At 42.9% G+C, this 21637-nt stretch overlaps 1 protein-coding gene and 21 non-coding genes across 22 annotated transcripts; 1 reads left to right on the top strand and 21 right to left on the bottom strand.

Annotated features, from left to right (window-relative positions):
• Nucleotides 1-206: 206 nt before the first annotated feature.
• Nucleotides 207-279, bottom strand: TRNAF-GAA (transfer RNA phenylalanine (anticodon GAA)). The gene has a single exon. It is a non-coding gene; the product is annotated as a tRNA-Phe (tRNA).
• A 78-nt stretch (nucleotides 280-357) lies between these two features.
• On the bottom strand, nucleotides 358-430 carry TRNAF-GAA (transfer RNA phenylalanine (anticodon GAA)). Its single transcript has one exon. It is a non-coding gene; the product is annotated as a tRNA-Phe (tRNA).
• Nucleotides 431-508: 78 nt separating this feature from the next.
• On the bottom strand, nucleotides 509-581 carry TRNAF-GAA (transfer RNA phenylalanine (anticodon GAA)). The gene has a single exon. It is a non-coding gene; the product is annotated as a tRNA-Phe (tRNA).
• Nucleotides 582-1400: 819 nt separating this feature from the next.
• TRNAF-GAA (transfer RNA phenylalanine (anticodon GAA)) lies at nucleotides 1401-1473 on the bottom strand. The gene has a single exon. It is a non-coding gene; the product is annotated as a tRNA-Phe (tRNA).
• A 1096-nt stretch (nucleotides 1474-2569) lies between these two features.
• TRNAF-GAA (transfer RNA phenylalanine (anticodon GAA)) lies at nucleotides 2570-2642 on the bottom strand. Its single transcript has one exon. It is a non-coding gene; the product is annotated as a tRNA-Phe (tRNA).
• A 78-nt stretch (nucleotides 2643-2720) lies between these two features.
• Nucleotides 2721-2793, bottom strand: TRNAF-GAA (transfer RNA phenylalanine (anticodon GAA)). Its single transcript has one exon. It is a non-coding gene; the product is annotated as a tRNA-Phe (tRNA).
• A 77-nt stretch (nucleotides 2794-2870) lies between these two features.
• On the bottom strand, nucleotides 2871-2943 carry TRNAF-GAA (transfer RNA phenylalanine (anticodon GAA)). Its single transcript has one exon. It is a non-coding gene; the product is annotated as a tRNA-Phe (tRNA).
• An 805-nt stretch (nucleotides 2944-3748) lies between these two features.
• Nucleotides 3749-3821, bottom strand: TRNAF-GAA (transfer RNA phenylalanine (anticodon GAA)). The gene has a single exon. It is a non-coding gene; the product is annotated as a tRNA-Phe (tRNA).
• Nucleotides 3822-5357: 1536 nt separating this feature from the next.
• Nucleotides 5358-5430, bottom strand: TRNAF-GAA (transfer RNA phenylalanine (anticodon GAA)). The gene has a single exon. It is a non-coding gene; the product is annotated as a tRNA-Phe (tRNA).
• A 368-nt stretch (nucleotides 5431-5798) lies between these two features.
• TRNAF-GAA (transfer RNA phenylalanine (anticodon GAA)) lies at nucleotides 5799-5871 on the bottom strand. The gene has a single exon. It is a non-coding gene; the product is annotated as a tRNA-Phe (tRNA).
• Nucleotides 5872-6676: 805 nt separating this feature from the next.
• On the bottom strand, nucleotides 6677-6749 carry TRNAF-GAA (transfer RNA phenylalanine (anticodon GAA)). The gene has a single exon. It is a non-coding gene; the product is annotated as a tRNA-Phe (tRNA).
• Nucleotides 6750-7406: 657 nt separating this feature from the next.
• Nucleotides 7407-7479, bottom strand: TRNAF-GAA (transfer RNA phenylalanine (anticodon GAA)). Its single transcript has one exon. It is a non-coding gene; the product is annotated as a tRNA-Phe (tRNA).
• Nucleotides 7480-7557: 78 nt separating this feature from the next.
• TRNAF-GAA (transfer RNA phenylalanine (anticodon GAA)) lies at nucleotides 7558-7630 on the bottom strand. Its single transcript has one exon. It is a non-coding gene; the product is annotated as a tRNA-Phe (tRNA).
• Nucleotides 7631-7707: 77 nt separating this feature from the next.
• Nucleotides 7708-7780, bottom strand: TRNAF-GAA (transfer RNA phenylalanine (anticodon GAA)). Its single transcript has one exon. It is a non-coding gene; the product is annotated as a tRNA-Phe (tRNA).
• Nucleotides 7781-9037: 1257 nt separating this feature from the next.
• On the bottom strand, nucleotides 9038-9110 carry TRNAF-GAA (transfer RNA phenylalanine (anticodon GAA)). Its single transcript has one exon. It is a non-coding gene; the product is annotated as a tRNA-Phe (tRNA).
• Nucleotides 9111-9188: 78 nt separating this feature from the next.
• Nucleotides 9189-9261, bottom strand: TRNAF-GAA (transfer RNA phenylalanine (anticodon GAA)). The gene has a single exon. It is a non-coding gene; the product is annotated as a tRNA-Phe (tRNA).
• Nucleotides 9262-9338: 77 nt separating this feature from the next.
• On the bottom strand, nucleotides 9339-9411 carry TRNAF-GAA (transfer RNA phenylalanine (anticodon GAA)). The gene has a single exon. It is a non-coding gene; the product is annotated as a tRNA-Phe (tRNA).
• A 1544-nt stretch (nucleotides 9412-10955) lies between these two features.
• TRNAY-GUA (transfer RNA tyrosine (anticodon GUA)) lies at nucleotides 10956-11028 on the bottom strand. The gene has a single exon. It is a non-coding gene; the product is annotated as a tRNA-Tyr (tRNA).
• Nucleotides 11029-12273: 1245 nt separating this feature from the next.
• Nucleotides 12274-12346, bottom strand: TRNAF-GAA (transfer RNA phenylalanine (anticodon GAA)). The gene has a single exon. It is a non-coding gene; the product is annotated as a tRNA-Phe (tRNA).
• Nucleotides 12347-13151: 805 nt separating this feature from the next.
• On the bottom strand, nucleotides 13152-13224 carry TRNAY-GUA (transfer RNA tyrosine (anticodon GUA)). Its single transcript has one exon. It is a non-coding gene; the product is annotated as a tRNA-Tyr (tRNA).
• Nucleotides 13225-14794: 1570 nt separating this feature from the next.
• LOC149591802 (uncharacterized) lies at nucleotides 14795-17187 on the top strand. The gene is made up of 2 exons (XM_089861746.1): nucleotides 14795-16976; nucleotides 17021-17187. The coding sequence occupies exons 1-2, from the start codon at nucleotides 14795-14797 to the stop codon at nucleotides 17185-17187; spliced, it is 2349 nt and encodes a 782-aa protein (XP_089717872.1).
• Nucleotides 17188-21042: 3855 nt separating this feature from the next.
• TRNAF-GAA (transfer RNA phenylalanine (anticodon GAA)) lies at nucleotides 21043-21115 on the bottom strand. Its single transcript has one exon. It is a non-coding gene; the product is annotated as a tRNA-Phe (tRNA).
• Nucleotides 21116-21637: the final 522 nt, after the last annotated feature.

The raw sequence follows: 21637 nt of genomic DNA, 5'->3' as shown, positions 1-21637 counted from the left end.
AATTTACTGAAGCAAATAATTTACATGAAGATACACGACCCAAAAAGCACTCGTGTTGCCGAAACCCGGGATCGAACCAGTGACCTTTAGATCTTCAGTCTAACAATCTCCCACCTGAGCTATTTCGGCTCTTTTTCATGCAACCAGGGAAACTTTCCTTTGGAAATAATTTACTTTAAGATACACGATCCAAAAAGATTTCATATTGCCAAAACCCGGGATCGAACCAGGGACCTTTAGATCTTCAGTCTAACGCTCTCCCAACTGAGCTATTTCGGCTCTCTTTCATGCAAACAGGGAAACTTTACTGAAGCAAATAATTTACTGAAAGATACACGACCCAAAAACCACTCGTTTTGCCGAAACCCGGGATCGAACCAGGGATCTTTAGATCTTCAGTCTAACGCTCTCCCAACTGAGCTATTTCGGCTCTCTTTCGTGCAAACAGGGAAATTTTACTGAAGCAAATAATTTTCTTTAAGATACACGATCCAAAAAGATTTCATATTGCCGAAACCCGGGATCGAACCAGGGACCTTTAGATCTTCAGTCTAACGCTCTCCCAACTGAGCTATTTCGGCTCTCTTTTATGCAAACAGGGAAATTTACTGAAGCAAATAATTTACATGAAGATACACGACCCAAAAAGCACTCGTGTTGCCGAAACCCGGGATCGAACCAGTGACCTTTAGATCTTCAGTCTAACAATCTCCCACCTGAGCTATTTCGGCTCTTTTTCATGCAACCAGGGAAACTTTCCTTTGGAAATAATTTACTTTAAGATGCACGATCCAAAAAGATTTCATATTGCCAAAACCAGTGATCGAACCAGGGACCTTTAGATCTTCAGTCTAACGCTCTCCCAAACGAGCTATTTCGGCTCTTTTTCACGCAACCAGGGAAACTTTGCGTCGGAAAACAGTTTACTTTAATGTATACGACCCAAAAGCCTTTCTTGTTGCCGAAACCCGGGATCGAACCAGGGACCTTCGGATCTTCAGTCTAACGCTCTCCCAAATGAGCTATTTCGGCTCTTTTTCACGCAACCAGGGAAACTTTGCATAGGAAAACAGTTTACGTTAATGTATACGACCCAAAAGCCTTTCTTGTTGCCGAAACCCGGGACCTTAAGATTTTCAGTCTAACGCTCTCCCAACTGAGCTATTTCGGCTCTCTTTCGTGCAAACAGGGAAACTTTACTGAAGCAAATAATTTACTGAAAGATACACGACCCAAAAACCACTCGTGTTGCCGAAACCCGGGATCTAACCAGGGACCTTTAGATCTTCAGTCTAACGCTCTCCCAACTGAGCTAGTTCGGCTCTCTTTCGTGCAAACACGGAAAATTTACTGAAGCAAATAATTTACCTTAAGATACACGATCCAAAAAGATTTCATATTGCCGAAACCCGGGATCGAACCAGGGACATTTAGATCTTCAGTCTAACGCTCTCCCAACTGAGCTATTTCGGCTCTTTTTCACGCAACCAGGGAAACTTTGCATAGGAAAACAGTTTACGTTAATGTATACGACCCAAAAGCCTTTCTTGTTGCCGAACCCCGGGACCTTTAGATCTTCAGTCTAACGCTCTCCCAACTGAGCTATTTTGTCTCTCTTTCATGCAAGCAGGGAAACTTTACTGAAGCAAATAATTTACTTAAAGATATACGACCCAAAAAGCACTCGTGTTGCCGAAACCCGGGATCGAACCAGGGACCTTTAGATCTTCAGTCTAACGCTCTCCCAACTGAGGTATTTCGGCTCTTTTTCATGCAACCAGGGAAACTTTCCTTTGGAAATAATTTACTTTAAGATACACGATCCAAAAAGATTTCATATTGCCAAAACCCGGGATCGATCAGGGACCTTTAGATCTTCAGTCTAACGCTCTCCCAACTGAGCTATTTCGGCTCTTTTTCACGCAACCAGGGAAACTTTGCATAGGAAAACAGTTTACTTTAATGTATAAGACCCAAAAGCCTTTCTTGTTGCCGAAACCCGGGATCGAACCAGGGACCTTTAGATCTTCAGTCTAACGCCATCCCAAATGAGCTATTTCGGCTCTTTTTCACGCAACCAGGGAAACTTTGCATAGGAAAACAGTGTACGTTAATGTATACGACCCAAAAGCCTTTCTTGTTGCCGAAACCCGGGACCTTAAGATTTTCAGTCTAACGCTCTCCCAACTGAGCTATTTCGGTTCTTTTTCACGCAACCAGAAAACTTTCATTTGGAGATAATTTACTTTAAGATACACGATCCAAAAAGATTTCATATTGCCTAAAACCCGGGATCGAACCAGGGACCTTTAGATCTTCAGTCTAACGCCATCCCAAATGAGCTATTTCGGCTCTTTTTCACGCAACCAGGGAAACTTTGCATAGGAAAACAGTGTACGTTAATGTATACGACCCAAAAGCCTTTCTTGTTGCCGAAACCCGGGACCTTTAGATCTTCAGTCTAACGCTCTCCCAACTGAGCTATTTCGGCTCTCTTTCATGCAAACAGGGAAACTTTACTGAAGCAAATAATTTACTTAAAGATACACGACCCAAAAACCACTCGTGTTGCCGAAACCCGGGATCGAACCAGGGACCTTTAGATCTTCAGTCTAACGCTCTCCCAACTGAGCTATTTCGGCTCTCTTTCGTGCAAACAGGGAAACTTTACTGAAGCAAATAATTTACCTTAAGATACACGATCCAAAAAGATTTCATATTGCCGAAACCCGGGATTGAACCAGGGACCTTTAGATCTTCAGTCTAACGCTCTCCCAACTGAGCTATTTCGGCTCTCTTTTATGCAAACAGGGAAATTTACTGAAGCAAATAATTTACTTAAAAATGCACGACCCAAAAAGCACTCGTGTTGCCGAAACCCGGGATCGAACCAGGGACCTTTAGATCTTCAGTCTAACGCTCTCCCAACTGAGCTATTTCGGCTCTTTTTCATGCAACCAGTGAAACTTTCATTTGGAGATAATTTACTTTAAGATACACGATCCAAAAAGATTTCATATTGCCTAAAACCCGGGATCGAACCATGGACCTTTAGATCTTCAGTCTAATGCTCTCCCAACTGAGCTATTTCGGCTCTTTTTCACGCAACCAGGGAAACTTTGCATAGGAAAACAGTTTACGTTAATGTATACGACCCAAAAGCCTTTCTTGTTGCCGAACCCCGGGACCTTTAGATCTTCAGTCTAACGCTCTCCCAACTGAGCTATTTTGTCTCTCTTTCATGCAAGCAGGGAAACTTTACTGAAGCAAATAATTTACTTAAAGATATACGACCCAAAAAGCACTCGTGTTGCCGAAACCCGGGATCGAACCAGTGACCTTTAGATCTTCAGTCTAACGCTCTCCCAACTGAGGTATTTCGGCTCTTTTTCATGCAACCAGGGAAACTTTCCTTTGGAAATAATTTACTTTAAGATGCACGATCCAAAAAGATTTCATATTGCCAAAACCCGGGATCGATCAGGGACCTTTAGATCTTCAGTCTAACGCTCTCCCAACTGAGCTATTTCGGCTCTTTTTCACGCAACCAGGAAAACTTTGCATAGGAAAACAGTTTACGATTATGTATACGACCCAAAAGCCTTTCTTGTTGCCGAACTCCGGGACCTTTAGATCTTCAGTCTAACGCTCTCCCAACTGAGGTATTTTGTCTCTCTTTCATGCAAGCAGGGAAACTTTACTGAAGCAAATAATTTACTTAAAGATATACGACCCAAAAGAATCATGTTGCCGAAACCCGGGATCGAACCAGGGACCTTTAGATCTTCAGTCTAACGCTCTCCCAACTGAGCTATTTCGGCTCATTTTCACGCAACCAGGAAAACTTTGCGTCGGAAAACAGTTTACTTTAATGTATAAGACCCAAAAGCCTTTCTTGTTGCCGAAACCCGGGATCGAACCAGGGACCTTTAGATCTTCAGTCTAACGCCATCCCAAATGAGCTATTTCGGCTCTTTTTCACGCAACCAGGGAAACTTTGCATAGGAAAACAGTGTACGTTAATGTATACGACCCAAAAGCCTTTCTTGTTGCCGAAACCCGGGACCTTAAGATTTTCAGTCTAACGCTCTCCCAACTGAGCTATTTCGGTTCTTTTTCACGCAACCAGAAAACTTTCATTTGGAGATAATTTACTTTAAGATACACGATCCAAAAAGATTTCATATTGCCTAAAACCCGGGATCGAACCAGGGACCTTTAGATCTTCAGTCTAACGCCATCCCAAATGAGCTATTTCGGCTCTTTTTCACGCAACCAGGGAAACTTTGCATAGGAAAACAGTTTACGTTAATGTATACGACCCAAAAGCCTTTCTTGTTGCCGAACCCCGGGACCTTTAGATCTTCAGTCTAACGCTCTCCCAACTGAGCTATTTTGTCTCTCTTTCATGCAAGCAGGGAAACTTTACTGAAGCAAATAATTTACTTAAAGATATACGACCCAAAAAGCACTCGTGTTGCCGAAACCCGGGATCGAACCAGGGACCTTTAGATCTTCAGTCTAACGCTCTCCCAACTGAGGTATTTCGGCTCTTTTTCATGCAACCAGGGAAACTTTCCTTTGGAAATAATTTACTTTAAGATACACGATCCAAAAAGATTTCATATTGCCAAAACCCGGGATCGATCAGGGACCTTTAGATCTTCAGTCTAACGCTCTCCCAACTGAGCTATTTCGGCTCATTTTCACGCAACCAGGAAAACTTTGCGTCGGAAAACAGTTTACTTTAATGTATAAGACCCAAAAGCCTTTCTTGTTGCCGAAACCCGGGATCGAACCAGGGACCTTTAGATCTTCAGTCTAACGCCAACCCAAATGAGCTATTTCGGCTCTTTTTCACGCAACCAGGGAAACTTTGCATAGGAAAACAGTGTACGTTAATGTATACGACCCAAAAGCCTTTCTTGTTGCCGAAACCCGGGACCTTAAGATTTTCAGTCTAACGCTCTCCCAACTGAGCTATTTCGGTTCTTTTTCACGCAACCAGAAAACTTTCATTTGGAGATAATTTACTTTAAGATACACGATCCAAAAAGATTTCATATTGCCTAAAACCCGGGATCGAACCAGGGACCTTTAGATCTTCAGTCTAACGCCATCCCAAATGAGCTATTTCGGCTCTTTTTCACGCAACCAGGGAAACTTTGCATAGGAAAACAGTGTACGTTAATGTATACGACCCAAAAGCCTTTCTTGTTGCCGAAACCCGGGACCTTTAGATCTTCAGTCTAACGCTCTCCCAACTGAGCTATTTCGGCTCTCTTTCATGCAAACAGGGAAACTTTACTGAAGCAAATAATTTACTTAAAGATACACGACCCAAAAACCACTCGTGTTGCCGAAACCCGGGATCGAACCAGGGACCTTTAGATCTTCAGTCTAACGCTCTCCCAACTGAGCTATTTCGGCTCTCTTTCGTGCAAACAGGGAAACTTTACTGAAGCAAATAATTTACCTTAAGATACACGATCCAAAAAGATTTCATATTGCCTAAAACCCGGGATCGAACCAGGGACCTTTAGATCTTCAGTCTAACGCCATCCCAAATGAGCTATTTCGGCTCTTTTTCACGCAACCAGGGAAACTTTGCATAGGAAAACAGTGTACGTTAATGTATACGACCCAAAAGCCTTTCTTGTTGCCGAAACCCGGGACCTTTAGATCTTCAGTCTAACGCTCTCCCAACTGAGCTATTTCGGCTCTCTTTTATGCAAACAGGGAAATTTACTGAAGCAAATAATTTACTTAAAAATGCACGACCCAAAAAGCACTCGTGTTGCCGAAACCCGGGATCGAACCAGGGACCTTTAGATCTTCAGTCTAACGCTCTCCCAACTGAGCTATTTCGGCTCTTTTTCATGCAACCAGTGAAACTTTCATTTGGAGATAATTTACTTTAAGATACACGATCCAAAAAGATTTCATATTGCCTAAAACCCGGGATCGAACCATGGACCTTTAGATCTTCAGTCTAATGCTCTCCCAACTGAGCTATTTCGGCTCTTTTTCACGCAACCAGGGAAACTTTGCATAGGAAAACAGTTTACGTTAATGTATACGACCCAAAAGCCTTTCTTGTTGCCGAACCCCGGGACCTTTAGATCTTCAGTCTAACGCTCTCCCAACTGAGCTATTTTGTCTCTCTTTCATGCAAGCAGGGAAACTTTACTGAAGCAAATAATTTACTTAAAGATATACGACCCAAAAAGCACTCGTGTTGCCGAAACCCGGGATCGAACCAGTGACCTTTAGATCTTCAGTCTAACGCTCTCCCAACTGAGGTATTTCGGCTCTTTTTCATGCAACCAGGGAAACTTTCCTTTGGAAATAATTTACTTTAAGATGCACGATCCAAAAAGATTTCATATTGCCAAAACCCGGGATCGATCAGGGACCTTTAGATCTTCAGTCTAACGCTCTCCCAACTGAGCTATTTCGGCTCTTTTTCACGCAACCAGGAAAACTTTGCATAGGAAAACAGTTTACGATTATGTATACGACCCAAAAGCCTTTCTTGTTGCCGAACTCCGGGACCTTTAGATCTTCAGTCTAACGCTCTCCCAACTGAGCTATTTTGTCTCTCTTTCATGCAAGCAGGGAAACTTTACTGAAGCAAATAATTTACTTAAAGATATACGACCCAAAAGAATCATGTTGCCGAAACCCGGGATCGAACCAGGGACCTTTAGATCTTCAGTCTAACGCTCTCCCAACTGAGCTATTTCGGCTCATTTTCACGCAACCAGGAAAACTTTGCGTCGGAAAACAGTTTACTTTAATGTATAAGACCCAAAAGCCTTTCTTGTTGCCGAAACCCGGGATCGAACCAGGGACCTTTAGATCTTCAGTCTAACGCCATCCCAAATGAGCTATTTCGGCTCTTTTTCACGCAACCAGGGAAACTTTGCATAGGAAAACAGTGTACGTTAATGTATACGACCCAAAAGCCTTTCTTGTTGCCGAAACCCGGGACCTTAAGATTTTCAGTCTAACGCTCTCCCAACTGAGCTATTTCGGTTCTTTTTCACGCAACCAGAAAACTTTCATTTGGAGATAATTTACTTTAAGATACACGATCCAAAAAGATTTCATATTGCCTAAAACCCGGGATCGAACCAGGGACCTTTAGATCTTCAGTCTAACGCCATCCCAAATGAGCTATTTCGGCTCTTTTTCACGCAACCAGGGAAACTTTGCATAGGAAAACAGTGTACGTTAATGTATACGACCCAAAAGCCTTTCTTGTTGCCGAAACCCGGGACCTTTAGATCTTCAGTCTAACGCTCTCCCAACTGAGCTATTTCGGCTCTCTTTCATGCAAACAGGGAAACTTTACTGAAGCAAATAATTTACTTAAAGATACACGACCCAAAAACCACTCGTGTTGCCGAAACCCGGGATCGAACCAGGGACCTTTAGATCTTCAGTCTAACGCTCTCCCAACTGAGCTATTTCGGCTCTCTTTCGTGCAAACAGGGAAACTTTACTGAAGCAAATAATTTACCTTAAGATACACGATCCAAAAAGATTTCATATTGCCGAAACCCGGGATCGAACCAGGGACCTTTAGATCTTCAGTCTAACGCTCTCCCAACTGAGCTATTTCGGCTCTCTTTTATGCAAACAGGGAAATTTACTGAAGCAAATAATTTACTTAAAAATGCACGACCCAAAAAGCACTCGTGTTGCCGAAACCCGGGATCGAACCAGGGACCTTTAGATCTTCAGTCTAACGCTCTCCCAACTGAGCTATTTCGGCTCTTTATCATGCAACCAGTGAAACTTTCATTTGGAGATAATTTACTTTAAGATACACGATCCAAAAAGATTTCATATTGCCTAAAACCCGGGATCGAACCATGGACCTTTAGATCTTCAGTCTAATGCTCTCCCAACTGAGCTATTTCGGCTCTTTTTCACGCAACCAGGGAAACTTTGCATAGGAAAACAGTTTACGTTAATGTATACGACCCAAAAGCCTTTCTTGTTGCCGAACCCCGGGACCTTTAGATCTTCAGTCTAACGCTCTCCCAACTGAGCTATTTTGTCTCTCTTTCATGCAAGCAGGGAAACTTTACTGAAGCAAATAATTTACTTAAAGATATACGACCCAAAAAGCACTCGTGTTGCCGAAACCCGGGATCGAACCAGTGACCTTTAGATCTTCAGTCTAACGCTCTCCCAACTGAGGTATTTCGGCTCTTCTTCATGCAACCAGGGAAACTTTCCTTTGGAAATAATTTACTTTAAGATGCACGATCCAAAAAGATTTCATATTGCCAAAACCCGGGATCGATCAGGGACCTTTAGATCTTCAGTCTAACGCTCTCCCAACTGAGCTATTTCGGCTCTTTTTCACGCAACCAGGAAAACTTTGCATAGGAAAACAGTTTACGATAATGTATACGACCCAAAAGCCTTTCTTGTTGCCGAACTCCGGGACCTTTAGATCTTCAGTCTAACGCTCTCCCAACTGAGCTATTTTGTCTCTCTTTCATGCAAGCAGGGAAACTTTACTGAAGCAAATAATTTACTTAAAGATATACGACCCAAAAGAATCATGTTGCCGAAACCCGGGATCGAACCAGGGACCTTTAGATCTTCAGTCTAACGCTCTCCCAACTGAGGTATTTTGGCTCTTTTTCATGCAACCAGGGAAATTTTCCTTTGGAAATAATTTACTTTAAGATACACGATCCAAAAAGATTTCATATTGCTAAAACACGGGATCGAACCAGGAACCTTTAGATCTTCAGTCTAACGCTCTCCCAACTGAGCTATTTCGGCTGTTTTTCATGCAACCAGTGAAACTTTCATTTGGAGATAATTTACTTTAAGATACACGATCCAAAAAGATTTCATATTGCCTAAAACCCGGGATCGAACCATGGACCTTTAGATCTTCAGTCTAACGCTCTCAAAACTGAGCTATTTCGGCTCTCTTTCATGCAAACAGGGAAACTTTCCTGAAGCAAATAATTTACTTAAAGATACACGACCCAAAAACCACTCGTGTTGCCGAAACCCGGGATCGAACCAGGGACCTTTAGATCTTCAGTCTAACGCTCTCCCAACTGAGCTATTTCGGCTCTCTTTCGTGCAAACAGGGAAACTTTACTGAAGCAAATAATTTACCTTAAGATACACGATCCAAAAAGATTTCATATTGCCGAAACCCGGGATCGAACCAGGGACCTTTAGATCTTCAGTCTAACGCTCTCCCAACTGAGCTATTTCGGCTCTCTTTTATGCAAACAGGGAAATTTACTGAAGCAAATAATTTACTTAAAAATGCACGACCCAAAAAGCACTCGTGTTGCCGAAACCCGGGATCGAACCAGGGACCTTTAGATCTTCAGTCTAACGCTCTCCCAACTGAGCTATTTCGGCTCTTTATCATGCAACCAGTGAAACTTTCATTTGGAGATAATTTACTTTAAGATACACGATCCAAAAAGATTTCATATTGCCTAAAACCCGGGATCGAACCATGGACCTTTAGATCTTCAGTCTAATGCTCTCCCAACTGAGCTATTTCGGCTCTTTTTCACGCAACCAGGGAAACTTTGCATAGGAAAACAGTTTACGTTAATGTATACGACCCAAAAGCCTTTCTTGTTGCCGAACCCCGGGACCTTTAGATCTTCAGTCTAACGCTCTCCCAACTGAGCTATTTTGTCTCTCTTTCATGCAAGCAGGGAAACTTTACTGAAGCAAATAATTTACTTAAAGATATACGACCCAAAAAGCACTCGTGTTGCCGAAACCCGGGATCGAACCAGTGACCTTTAGATCTTCAGTCTAACGCTCTCCCAACTGAGGTATTTCGGCTCTTTTTCATGCAACCAGGGAAACTTTCCTTTGGAAATAATTTACTTTAAGATGCACGATCCAAAAAGATTTCATATTGCCAAAACCCGGGATCGATCAGGGACCTTTAGATCTTCAGTCTAACGCTCTCCCAACTGAGCTATTTCGGCTCTTTTTCACGCAACCAGGAAAACTTTGCATAGGAAAACAGTTTACGATAATGTATACGACCCAAAAGCCTTTCTTGTTGCCGAACTCCGGGACCTTTAGATCTTCAGTCTAACGCTCTCCCAACTGAGCTATTTTGTCTCTCTTTCATGCAAGCAGGGAAACTTTACTGAAGCAAATAATTTACTTAAAGATATACGACCCAAAAGAATCATGTTGCCGAAACCCGGGATCGAACCAGGGACCTTTAGATCTTCAGTCTAACGCTCTCCCAACTGAGGTATTTTGGCTCTTTTTCATGCAACCAGGGAAATTTTCCTTTGGAAATAATTTACTTTAAGATACACGATCCAAAAAGATTTCATATTGCTAAAACCCGGGATCGAACCAGGAACCTTTAGATCTTCAGTCTAACGCTCTCCCAACTGAGCTATTTCGGCTGTTTTTCATGCAACCAGTGAAACTTTCATTTGGAGATAATTTACTTTAAGATACACGATCCAAAAAGATTTCATATTGCCTAAAACCCGGGATCGAACCATGGACCTTTAGATCTTCAGTCTAACGCTCTCCCAACTGAGCTATTTCGGCTCTTTATCACGCAACCAGGGAAACTTTGCATAGGAAAACAGTTTACGTTAATGGATACGACCCAAAAGCCTTTCTTGTTGCCGAACTCCGGGACCTTTAGATCTTCAGTCTAACGCTCTCCCAACTGAGCTATTTTGTCTCTCTTTCATGCAAGCAGGGAAACTTTACTGAAGCAAATAATTTACTTAAAGATATACGACCCAAAAGAATCATGTTGCCGAAACCCGGGATCGAACCAGGGACCTTTAGATCTTCAGTCTAACGCTCTCCCAACTGAGGTATTTTGGCTCTTTTTCATGCAACCAGGGAAATTTTCCTTTGGAAATAATTTACTTTAAGATACACGATCCAAAAAGATTTCATATTGCTAAAACCCGGGATCGAACCAGGGACCTTTAGATCTACAGTATAACGCTCTCCCAACTGAGCTATTTCGGCTCTTTTTCATGCAACCAGTGAAACTTTCATTTGGAGATAATTTACTTTAAGATACACGATCCAAAAAGATTTCATATTGCCTAAAACCCGGGATCGAACCATGGACCTTTAGATCTTCAGTCTAACGCTCTCCCAACTGAGCTATTTCGGCTCTTTATTCGGAACCAGGGAAACTTTGCATAGGAAAACAGTTTACGTTAATGTATACGACCCAAAAGCATTTCTTGTTGCCGAACCCCGGGACCTTTAGATCTTCAGTCTAACGCTCTCCCAACTGAGCTATTTTGTCTCTCTTTCATGCAAGCAGGGAAACTTTACTGAAGCAAATAATTTACTTAAAGATATACGACCCAAAAAGAATCGTGTTGCCGAAACCCGGGATCGAACCAGGGACCTTTAGATCTTCAGTCTAACGCTCTCCCAACTGAGGTATTTTGGCTCTTTTTCATGCAACCAGGGAAACTTTCCTTTGGAAATAATTTACTTTAAGATACACGATCCAAAAAGATTTCATATTGCCAAAACCCGGGATCGAACCATGGACCTTTAGATCTTCAGTCTAACGCTCTCCAAACTGAGCTATTTCGCCTCTTTTTCACGCAACCAGGGAAACTTTGCATAGGAAAACAGTTTACGTTAATGTATACGACCCAAAAGCCTTTCTTGTTGCCGAACCCCGGGACCTTTAGATCTTCAGTCTAACGCTCTCCCAACTGAGCTATTTTGTCTCTCTTTCATGCAAGCAGGGAAACTTTACTGAAGCAAATAATTTACTTAAAGATATACGACCCAAAAAGCACTGGTGTTGCCGAAACCCGGGATCGAACCAGGGACCTTTAGATCTTCAGTCTAACGCTCTCCCAACTGAGGTATTTCGGCTCTTTTTCATGCAACCAGGGAAACTTTCCTTTGGAAATAATTTACTTTAAGATACACGATCCAAAAAGATTTCATATTGCCAAAACCCGGGATCGATCAGGGACCTTTAGATCTTCAGTCTAACGCTCTCCCAACTGAGCTATTTCGGCTCTTTTTCACGCAACCAGGAAAACTTTGCATAGGAAAACAGTTTACGTTAATGGATACGACCCAAAAGCATTTCTTGTTGCCGAACCCCGGGACCTTTAGATCTTCAGTCTAACGCTCTCCCAACTGAGCTATTTTGTCTCTCTTTCATGCAAGCAGGGAAACTTTACTGAAGCAAATAATTTACTTTAAGATACACGATCCAAAAAGATTTCATATTGCCGAAACCCGGGATCGAACCAGGGACCTTTAGATCTTCAGTCTAACGCTCTCCCAACTGAGCTATTTCGGCTCTCTTTCATGCAAGCAGGGAAACTTTACTGAAGCAAATAATTTACTTAAAGATATACGACCCAAAAAGCACTCGTGTTGCCGAAATCCGGGATCGAACCAGTGACCTTTAGATCTTCAGTCTAACGCTCTCCCAACTGAGGTATTTCGGCTCTTTTTCATGCAACCAGGGAAACTTTCCTTTGGAAATAATTTACTTTAAGATACACGATCCAAAAAGATTTCATATTGCCAAAACCCGGGATCGATCAGGGACCTTTAGATCTTCAGTCTAACGCTCTCCCAACTGAGCTATTTCGGCTCTTTTTCACGCAACCAGGAAAACTTTGCATAGGAAAACAGTTTACGTTAATGTATACGACCCAAAAGCCTTTCTTGTTGCCGAACTCCGGGACCTTTAGATCTTCAGTCTAACGCTCTCCCAACTGAGCTATTTCGGCTCTTTTTCACGCAACCAGGAAAACTTTGCATAGGAAAACAGTTTACGTTAATGTATACGACCCAAAAGCCTTTCTTGTTGCCGAACTCCGGGACCTTTAGATCTTCAGTCTAACGCTCTCCCAACTGAGCTATTTTGTCTCTCTTTCATGCAAGCAGGGAAACTTTACTGAAGCAAATAATTTACTTAAAGATATACGACCCATAAAGAAACATGTTGCCGAAACCCGGGATCGAACCAGGGACCTTTATATCTTCAGTCTAACGCTCTCCCAACTGAGGTATTTTGGCTCTTTTTCATGCAACCAGGGAAATTTTCCTTTGGAAATAATTTACTTTAAGATACACGATCCAAAAAGATTTCATATTGCTAAAACCCGGGATCGAACCAGGGACCTTTAGATCTACAGTATAACGCTCTCCCAACTGAGCTATTTCGGCTCTTTTTCATGCAACCAGTGAAACTTTCATTTGGAGATAATTTACTTTAAGATACACGATCCAAAAAGATTTCATATTGCCTAAAACCCGGGATCGAACCATGGACCTTTAGATCTTCAGTCTAACGCTCTCCCAACTGAGCTATTTCGGCTCTTTATCACGCAACCAGGGAAACTTTGCATAGGAAAACAGTTTACGTTAATGTATACGACCCAAAAGCATTTCTTGTTGCCGAACCCCGGGACCTTTAGATCTTCAGTCTAACGCTCTCCCAACTGAGCTATTTTGTCTCTCTGTCATGCAAGCAGGGAAACTTTACTGAAGCAAATAATTTACTTAAAGATATACGACCCAAAAAGAATCGTGTTGCCGAAACCCGGGATCGAACCAGGGACCTTTAGATCTTCAGTCTAACGCTCTCCCAACTGAGGTATTTTGGCTCTTTTTCATGCAACCAGGGAAACTTTCCTTTGGAAATAATTTACTTTAAGATACACGATCCAAAAAGATTTCATATTGCCAAAACCCGGGATCGAACCATGGACCTTTAGATCTTCAGTCTAACGCTCTCCAAACTGAGCTATTTCGGCTCTTTTTCACGCAACCAGGGAAACTTTGCATAGGAAAACAGTTTACGTTAATGTATACGACCCAAAAGCCTTTCTTGTTGCCGAACCCCGGGACCTTTAGATCTTCAGTCTAACGCTCTCCCAACTGAGCTATTTTGTCTCTCTTTCATGCAAGCAGGGAAACTTTACTGAAGCAAATAATTTACTTAAAGATATACGACCCAAAAAGCACTGGTGTTGCCGAAACCCGGGATCGAACCAGGGACCTTTAGATCTTCAGTCTAACGCTCTCCCAACTGAGGTATTTCGGCTCTTTTTCATGCAACCAGGGAAACTTTCCTTTGGAAATAATTTACTTTAAGATACACGATCCAAAAAGATTTCATATTGCCAAAACCCGGGATCGATCAGGGACCTTTAGATCTTCAGTCTAACGCTCTCCCAACTGAGCTATTTCGGCTCTTTTTCACGCAACCAGGAAAACTTTGCATAGGAAAACAGTTTACGTTAATGTATACGACCCAAAAGCCTTTCTTGTTGCCGAACTCCGGGACCTTTAGATCTTCAGTCTAACGCTCTCCCAACTGAGCTATTTTGTCTCTCTTTCATGCAAGCAGGGAAACTTTACTGAAGCAAATAATTTACTTAAAGATATACGACCCATAAAGAATCATGTTGCCTGATAAGGTCGTAGACCAAATGTTTTTTATATAAATTAATAGACTTTCATAACTGTAATACTTTTTTATGACATGGTACATATACGTACCCGAGTGTAAATATCGCCAGACGTTGCGCGGACGCGCATGATAAAACTCAATAAAGATTTACCCCATTATTAACTTGAGTCTCGTGTTTGCATATTGCTAGGCCTTAACATTGGCGACGGAACGAGGCGAGATCTCACGCGGGCATAGCAGATAACAACAATAATAATAATAAAAAAAACACTACAGTCACAGTCATCAACATTGGACAATCACAGACTTCTACCGACCAGCATGGCTCGCTCTTCTTTTGGGCAATTACCGCCTTTTGACGCTAATTCCGATAAATGGACGATATATACTGAACGATTGGATTTGTTCTTCACCGCCAACGGGATTCAAGAAAACCCCGAGGAAACTGCTGCAGCCAACCTGGCAGTGGCCGATCAAAAACGCGCCATCTTATTAACCGTCTTGGGCACCTCAACCTATACGTTACTGCGTACCCTCATCGCTCCTGTCAAGCCATGCCAAAAAACCTACAGCGAGATTATAGACATCCTAACCAAGCACTTCGAACCAGTACCGACGGAAATAGTAGAGAGGTGCAAATTCTATAAGCGAGACCGAAAATTCGGAGAATCCGTTGCCACTTACGTCGCGGCCTTGAGAAAAGGAGCTGAATTCTGCAACTTTGGCGCTACCCTAGACGTAATGCTGCGTGATAGACTGATTTGCGGAATCAACAACGATCATGTCCAGAAACAGTTGTTAGCCGTCAAGAACATAGACCTCCAACTCGCCATCAGCACTGCCCAAGCTCACGAAACAGCAGAACAGGACGCTAGAGAGCTGAAAAACGACAATCATACTGACGATGTGATCAACAGAATATCCACCAATCAGTACCAATCAAGCAGAAACAACAGGGGACGTACGGTCAATACACAACGACAGCAGCCCTACACCAGATATGTCGACACAGCAAGGAAACCATGCATCCGTTGCACATCCACAACTCATCCAGAATGGGAGTGCCCATATTCAGCTTACGCATGTCGATGCTGCGGAACAAATGGTCACCTGGAAAAAGCCTGTCGTCGGCGAGCAAGAACAGAGAGTCGAAACTGGCGACAACCACGACCGTCCGGGCAAGACACACAAACTGACCCGAACCACATTCAAGATAGTGACAACGACCAGGAATCCAACGCACAACAGGATCCATACGAACCTAACGCGCCCCAGTACCTACCGGAATATGACATATTCAACATAGAAGATCAGCATCAATCACAACGTCACCAGACAACCCGTCGGGTGAAACCCTCCCCACCGTTGATCGTATCACTTCTAATCAACGATACACAGATGTCATTTCAAATCGACACGGGCTCAGGATACACCATTATATCAGAAACACGTTATTCCGAATTACAAATATCAGAGCCTCTCCACCAAGGGCCCAAGCATCTATCAGCCTACACCGGACATCCTCTAGACATCAAGGGTGAAGTTACCGTTGACGTAAAGTACAAACAACTTACGCTTAAATTACCGCTAGTCGTAGTAACCGGGAACGCCAAAAGCATCATGGGACGAGACTGGATTTTTTCCGACCTGCAAATGCTTCCATTGACAGATCAAATGGTCAACCACGTCGAGGTACCACCGCATGAATTGACGAACTTGCTCGACAAATATGAAGCCATCTTCTCACCGGGAATGGGCTGTCTCAAGAACGTGAAAGTGACGCTACACATCCGGGAGGACGCACCAACACCGAAATTTCACAAAGCCAGATCTATACCATACCATTTAAAAGAGAAAGTGGAGGATGAAATACGGAGACTAGAAACGGAAGGAATCATAACACCTGTGCCATATGCGGAATTCGCCACACCGGTAGTCCCAATCTTGAAGAAAAACAACACCATAAGAATCTGCGGAGATTACAAAATCACGACCAACAGGATCATCGACACGGAAAGATACCCTCTACCGAAAGTCGACGACATATTCGCGCAGTTAGCGGGCAGCACGTTGTTCGCGCGGATCGATTTGCGTAATGCATATAATCAATTGGAATTAGACGAGAAATCCAGGAACTACGTCGTTATAAACACTTCTAAGGGACTATACCGGTACAATCGACTTCCATTTGGCGTTTCATCATCGGCAGCAATATTCCAAAGGCACATGGAAACGCTTCTTCAGGATCACCATGGCACAGCACCATTCCAAGATGACGTTATCATTGGAGGCAAAAATGCAAAGGATCTGTTACGCAAATTAGACCGGCTGTTCGCAACGTTCACCAATGCCGGACTCAAATTGAACAGAGAAAAATGTCAATTCTTGAAAACATCAGTTGATTTTCTTGGGTATCGCCTCGATTCGCAAGGACTGCATCCGCAAGTGCAAAAATTATCAGCCATTCGAGATGCTCCAGAACCACAAAACATAGATGAGCTGCGTTCCTTTCTCGGGTTAATAAACTATTACTCCCGTTTTATTAAGGACTCGGCGACTTTGCTGTCACCGCTATACGACCTTTTGAAGAAGTCAACACCATGGAAATGGACCGAAGCTCATCAAGAAGCCTTCAACGCAGCCAAGAATGCAATACAATCCTCGGACATGCTGGTGCTCTTCGATCCCAAGAAGGAAGTCATCCTAGCATGTGATGCCTCTCCCGTTGGCGTGGGGGCCATAATTTCACACATCGTCGAGGGAATAGAAAGACCAATAGCCTTTGCTTCACGCACCTTAACCACCGCCGAAAGAAATTACGCACAAATCGAACGTGAAGCGTTATCACTAATATTTGGAATTACGCGATTCAGAGATTACCTTCTTGGGAAACAATTCACACTCATTACTGATCACAAACCTCTAATAGCCATCTTCGCTGAAAATAGACCAGTACCGCCGACAGCCGCAGCAAGACTTCAAAGATGGGCATTGATGTTATCGGCTTATAATTATAAGATAGTCCACAAGAAAGGATCTTTACACTGCAACGCAGACGCTCTCAGCCGCCTACCACTAAAAATGCCGGACACGGAACCACCAATTCCTACGGAAATAGTACTATTAATCGGAACTAAATCGAACACACCAATAAACGTGCCAGAGATGTCTCGACATACACTAAAGGATCCCATCCTATCGGAAGTCCTTAAATATATCAAGTCTGGTTGGCCTAGAAATCAACACTTGCTTCCATCGCACCTGAGGACATATCACCGACGATCTTTGGAACTTTCCACGGCTAAAGACGTACTTCTAATCGGAAACAAAGTAGTAGTTCCCGAATCATTACGCCACAAGATTATGCAAGAGCTACACGCCACGCATCAGGGTCTTCGTTCAATGAAGGAACTAGCTAGATCAAAAGTATGGTGGCCTGGTATAGATAACGACCTTCAAACGCTCTCTCAGTCCTGCACGACATGTCGCATGCACGCTTCAATGCCAGCACAACGATTCTCATCATGGCCGCAAGAGACCACTCCATGGACAAGGGTGCACGTCGATTTTGCCGGGCCGATCGAGAATCAATACTTACTTGTGACGGTAGACGCCTTTTCAAAATGGATGGAAGTTGACATCACTAAATCCACTTCATCAGCATCCGTGATACGATGCCTAAATCAACACATCGCCCGTTTCGGAATCATGTCGACATTAGTTTCAGACAACGCAACATGCTTTACGAGCGAAGAGTTCAAAGCATTTACCCGTGAAAACGATATTGAACATTTAACGTCGGCACCTTATCATCCATCCTCAAACGGCCAAGCAGAGAGATCAGTTCGAACAATTAAAACATCTTTAAGGAAGCTCTCAGGCGATTCCACACCGCATATCGACGTTATTGGAACGGGTCTCGACGTTCATCGCGAAGGCTCTCTGGAGACACGAATAACAAAAATTCTGATGAATTATAGAAGAACACCGGTAAATGGCGGACATTCACCAGCAGAAAGCATGCTGAACAGACCAATAATCACTCGATTGGACGTCTGCAACCCGAAGAGAAAACCAGCAACAACCCACCCTACCATCGAAACAAACGACCACGAGGAACCAATGGTATATGCAAAACATTTCGGACGAGGAGAACCATGGATCTTGGGTCGTGTAACACAAAAACTTGGACAAATGATGTACAAAATCGACACATCTCTAGGCTTGGTGCGGCGACACAGAAATCAAATCCGTTTCATCAAAAACCACAGTGAAACAAAAGCCATGACATCACCTCAAAGCCAACGGAAACCAACTCATTACGCATCACAGTTCCCTCTGGATTTGCAAAGTCACTTCGAGAACAAACCACGCGCCCCATTAAACTCAGCCAATCAACCAACACATTAATCACCGCCGCACAGCAGAACGTATCATCAAAACAAAAACAGCGTGCCAAACCAGCCCAACTTGGAGATAACACCGCAGGAGGAAAATGTTAATGCCCAAACCAGACGCTCAACACGCCACAGAAGACCAACCGAGTTCTTCGGATGTTAAAAAAAAAAAAAAGGGGAAATGTAATGATAAGGTCGTAGACCAAATGTTTTTTATATAAATTAATAGACTTTCATAACTGTAATACTTTTTTATGACATGGTACATATACGTAACCGAGTGTAAATATCGCCAGACGTTGCGCGGACGCGCATGATAAAACTCAATAAAGATTTACCCCATTATTAACTTGAGTCTCGTGTTTGCATATTGCTAGGCCTTAACATTGCCGAAACCCGGGATCGAACCAGGGACCTTTAGATCTTCAGTCTAACGCTCCCCCAACTGAGGTATTTTGGCTCTTTTTCATGCAACCAGGGAAATTTTCCTTTGGAAATAATTTACTTTAAGATACACGATCCAAAAAGATTTCATATTGCTAAAACCCGGGATCGAACCAGGGACCTTTAGATCTTCAGTCTAACGCTCTCCCAACTGAGCTATTGCGGCTCTTTTTCATGCAACCAGTGAAACTTTCATTTGGAGATAATTTACTTTAAGATACACGATCCAAAAAGATTTCATATTGCCTAAAACCCGGGATCGAACCATGGACCTTTAGATCTTCAGTCTAACGCTCTCCCAACTGAGCTATTTCGGCTCTTTATCACGCAACCAGGGAAACTTTGCATAGGAAAACAGTTTACGTTAATGTATACGACCCAAAAGCATTTCTTGTTGCCGAACCCCGGGACCTTTAGATCTTCAGTCTAACGCTCTCCCAACTGAGCTATTTTGTCTCTCTTTCATGCAAGCAGGGAAACTTTACTGAAGCAAATAATTTACTTAAAGATATACGACCCAAAAAGAATCGTGTTGCCGAAACCCGGGAACGAACCAGGGACCTTTAGATCTTCAGTCTAACGCTCTCCCAACTGAGGTATTTTGGCTCTTTTTCATGCAACCAGGGAAACTTTCCTTTGGAAATAATTTACTTTAAGATACACGATCCAAAAAGATTTCATATTGCCAAAACCCGGGATCGAACCAGGGACTTTTATATTTTCAGTCTAACGCTCTCCCAACTGAGCTATTTCGGCTCTTTTTCACGCAACCAGGAAAACTTTGCATCGGAAAACAGTTTACTTTAATGTATACGACCCAAAAGCCTTTCTTGTTGCCGAAACCCAGGATTGAACCAGGGACCTTTAGATCTTCAGTCTAACGCTCTCCCAACTGAGCTATTTCGGCTCTTTGTCACGCAACCAGGGAAACTTTGCATAGGAAAACGGTTTACGTTAATGTATACGACCCAAAAGCCTTTCTTGTTGCCGAAACCCGGGACCTTTAGATCTTCAGTCTAACGCTCTCCCAACTGAGCTATTTCGGCTCTCTTTCGTGCAAACAGGGAATCTTTATTGAAGCAAATAATTTACTTTAAGATACACGATCCAAAAAGATTTCATATTGCCGAAACCCGGGTTCGAACCTGCGACCTTTAGATCTTCAGACTAACGCTCTCCCAACTGAGCTATTTCGGCTCTTTTTCATGCAACCAGTGAAACTTTCATTTGGAGATAATTTACTTTAAGATACTCGATCCAAAAAGATTTCGTATTGCCCAAAACCCGGGATCGAACCAGGGACCTTTAGATCTTCAGTCTAACGCTCTCCCAACTGAGCTATTTCGGCTCTTTTTCATGCAACCAGGGAAACTTTCATTTGGAAATAATTTACTTTAAGATACGCGATCCAAAAATATTTCATATTGCCGAAAACTGGGATCGAACCAGGGACCTTCAGATCTTCAGTCTAACGCTCTCCCAACTGAAGTATTTCGGCTCCCATTCATGCAAAAAGGGAAACTTTACTGAAGCAAATAATTTACTTAAAGATACACGACCCAAAAACCACTCGTGTTGCAAAAAACCCGGGATCGAACCAGGGAACTTTAGATCTTCAGTCTAACGCTCTCCCAACTGAGCTATTTCGGCTCCCACTCATGAAAAAAGGGAAACTTTACTGAAGCAAATAATTTACTTAAAGATACACGACCCAAAAACCACTCGTGTTGCCGAAACCCGGGATCGAACCAGGGACCTTTAGATCTTCAGTCTAACGCTCTCCCAACTGAGCTATTTCGGCTCTCTTTCGTGCAAACAGGGAAACTTTACTGAAGCAAATAATTTACTTTAAGATACACGATCCAAAATGATTCCACATTTCCGAAACCCGGGATCGAACCAGGGACCTTTAGGTTTTCAGTCTAGCGCTCTCCCAACTGAGCTATTTCGGCTCTTTTTCACGCAACCAGGGAAACGTTGCATAGGAAAAGAGTTTACTTTTATGTATACGACCCAAAAGTCTTTCTTGTTGTCGAAACCCGGGATCGAACCAGGGTCCTTTAGATCTTCAGTCTAACGCTCTCCCAACTGAGGTATTTCGGCTCTCATTCATGCAAAAAGGGAAACTTTACTGAAGCAAATAATTTACTTAAAGATACACGACCCAAAAACCACTCGTGTTGCCGAAACCCGGGATCGAGCCAGGGACCCTTAGATCTTCAGTCTAACCCTCTCCCAACTGAGCTATTTCGGCTATTTTTCATGCAACCAGGGAAACTTTCATTTGGAAATAATTTACTTTAAGATACGCGATCCAAAAACA

Source organism: Phalangium opilio, unplaced genomic scaffold (genome assembly GCF_054372755.1).
Source record: "Phalangium opilio isolate 3A_F unplaced genomic scaffold, DU_Popi_V2 ptg000500l_1, whole genome shotgun sequence".
Classification (NCBI taxonomy): domain Eukaryota; kingdom Metazoa; phylum Arthropoda; class Arachnida; order Opiliones; family Phalangiidae; genus Phalangium; species Phalangium opilio.
This window is presented reverse-complemented; position numbering and strand designations above follow the sequence as displayed.

Excerpts from the sequence above, each read along its gene's own strand:
- LOC149591802 (XM_089861746.1), top strand. The coding sequence starts at position 14,795 with ATGGCTCGCTCTTCTTTTGGGCAATTACCGCCTTTTGACGCTAATTCC. Across the intron at positions 16,977-17,020 it reads ACAAAACATAGATGAGCTGC|GACTCGGCGACTTTGCTGTC; the intron begins GTTCCTTTCTCG and ends CGTTTTATTAAG.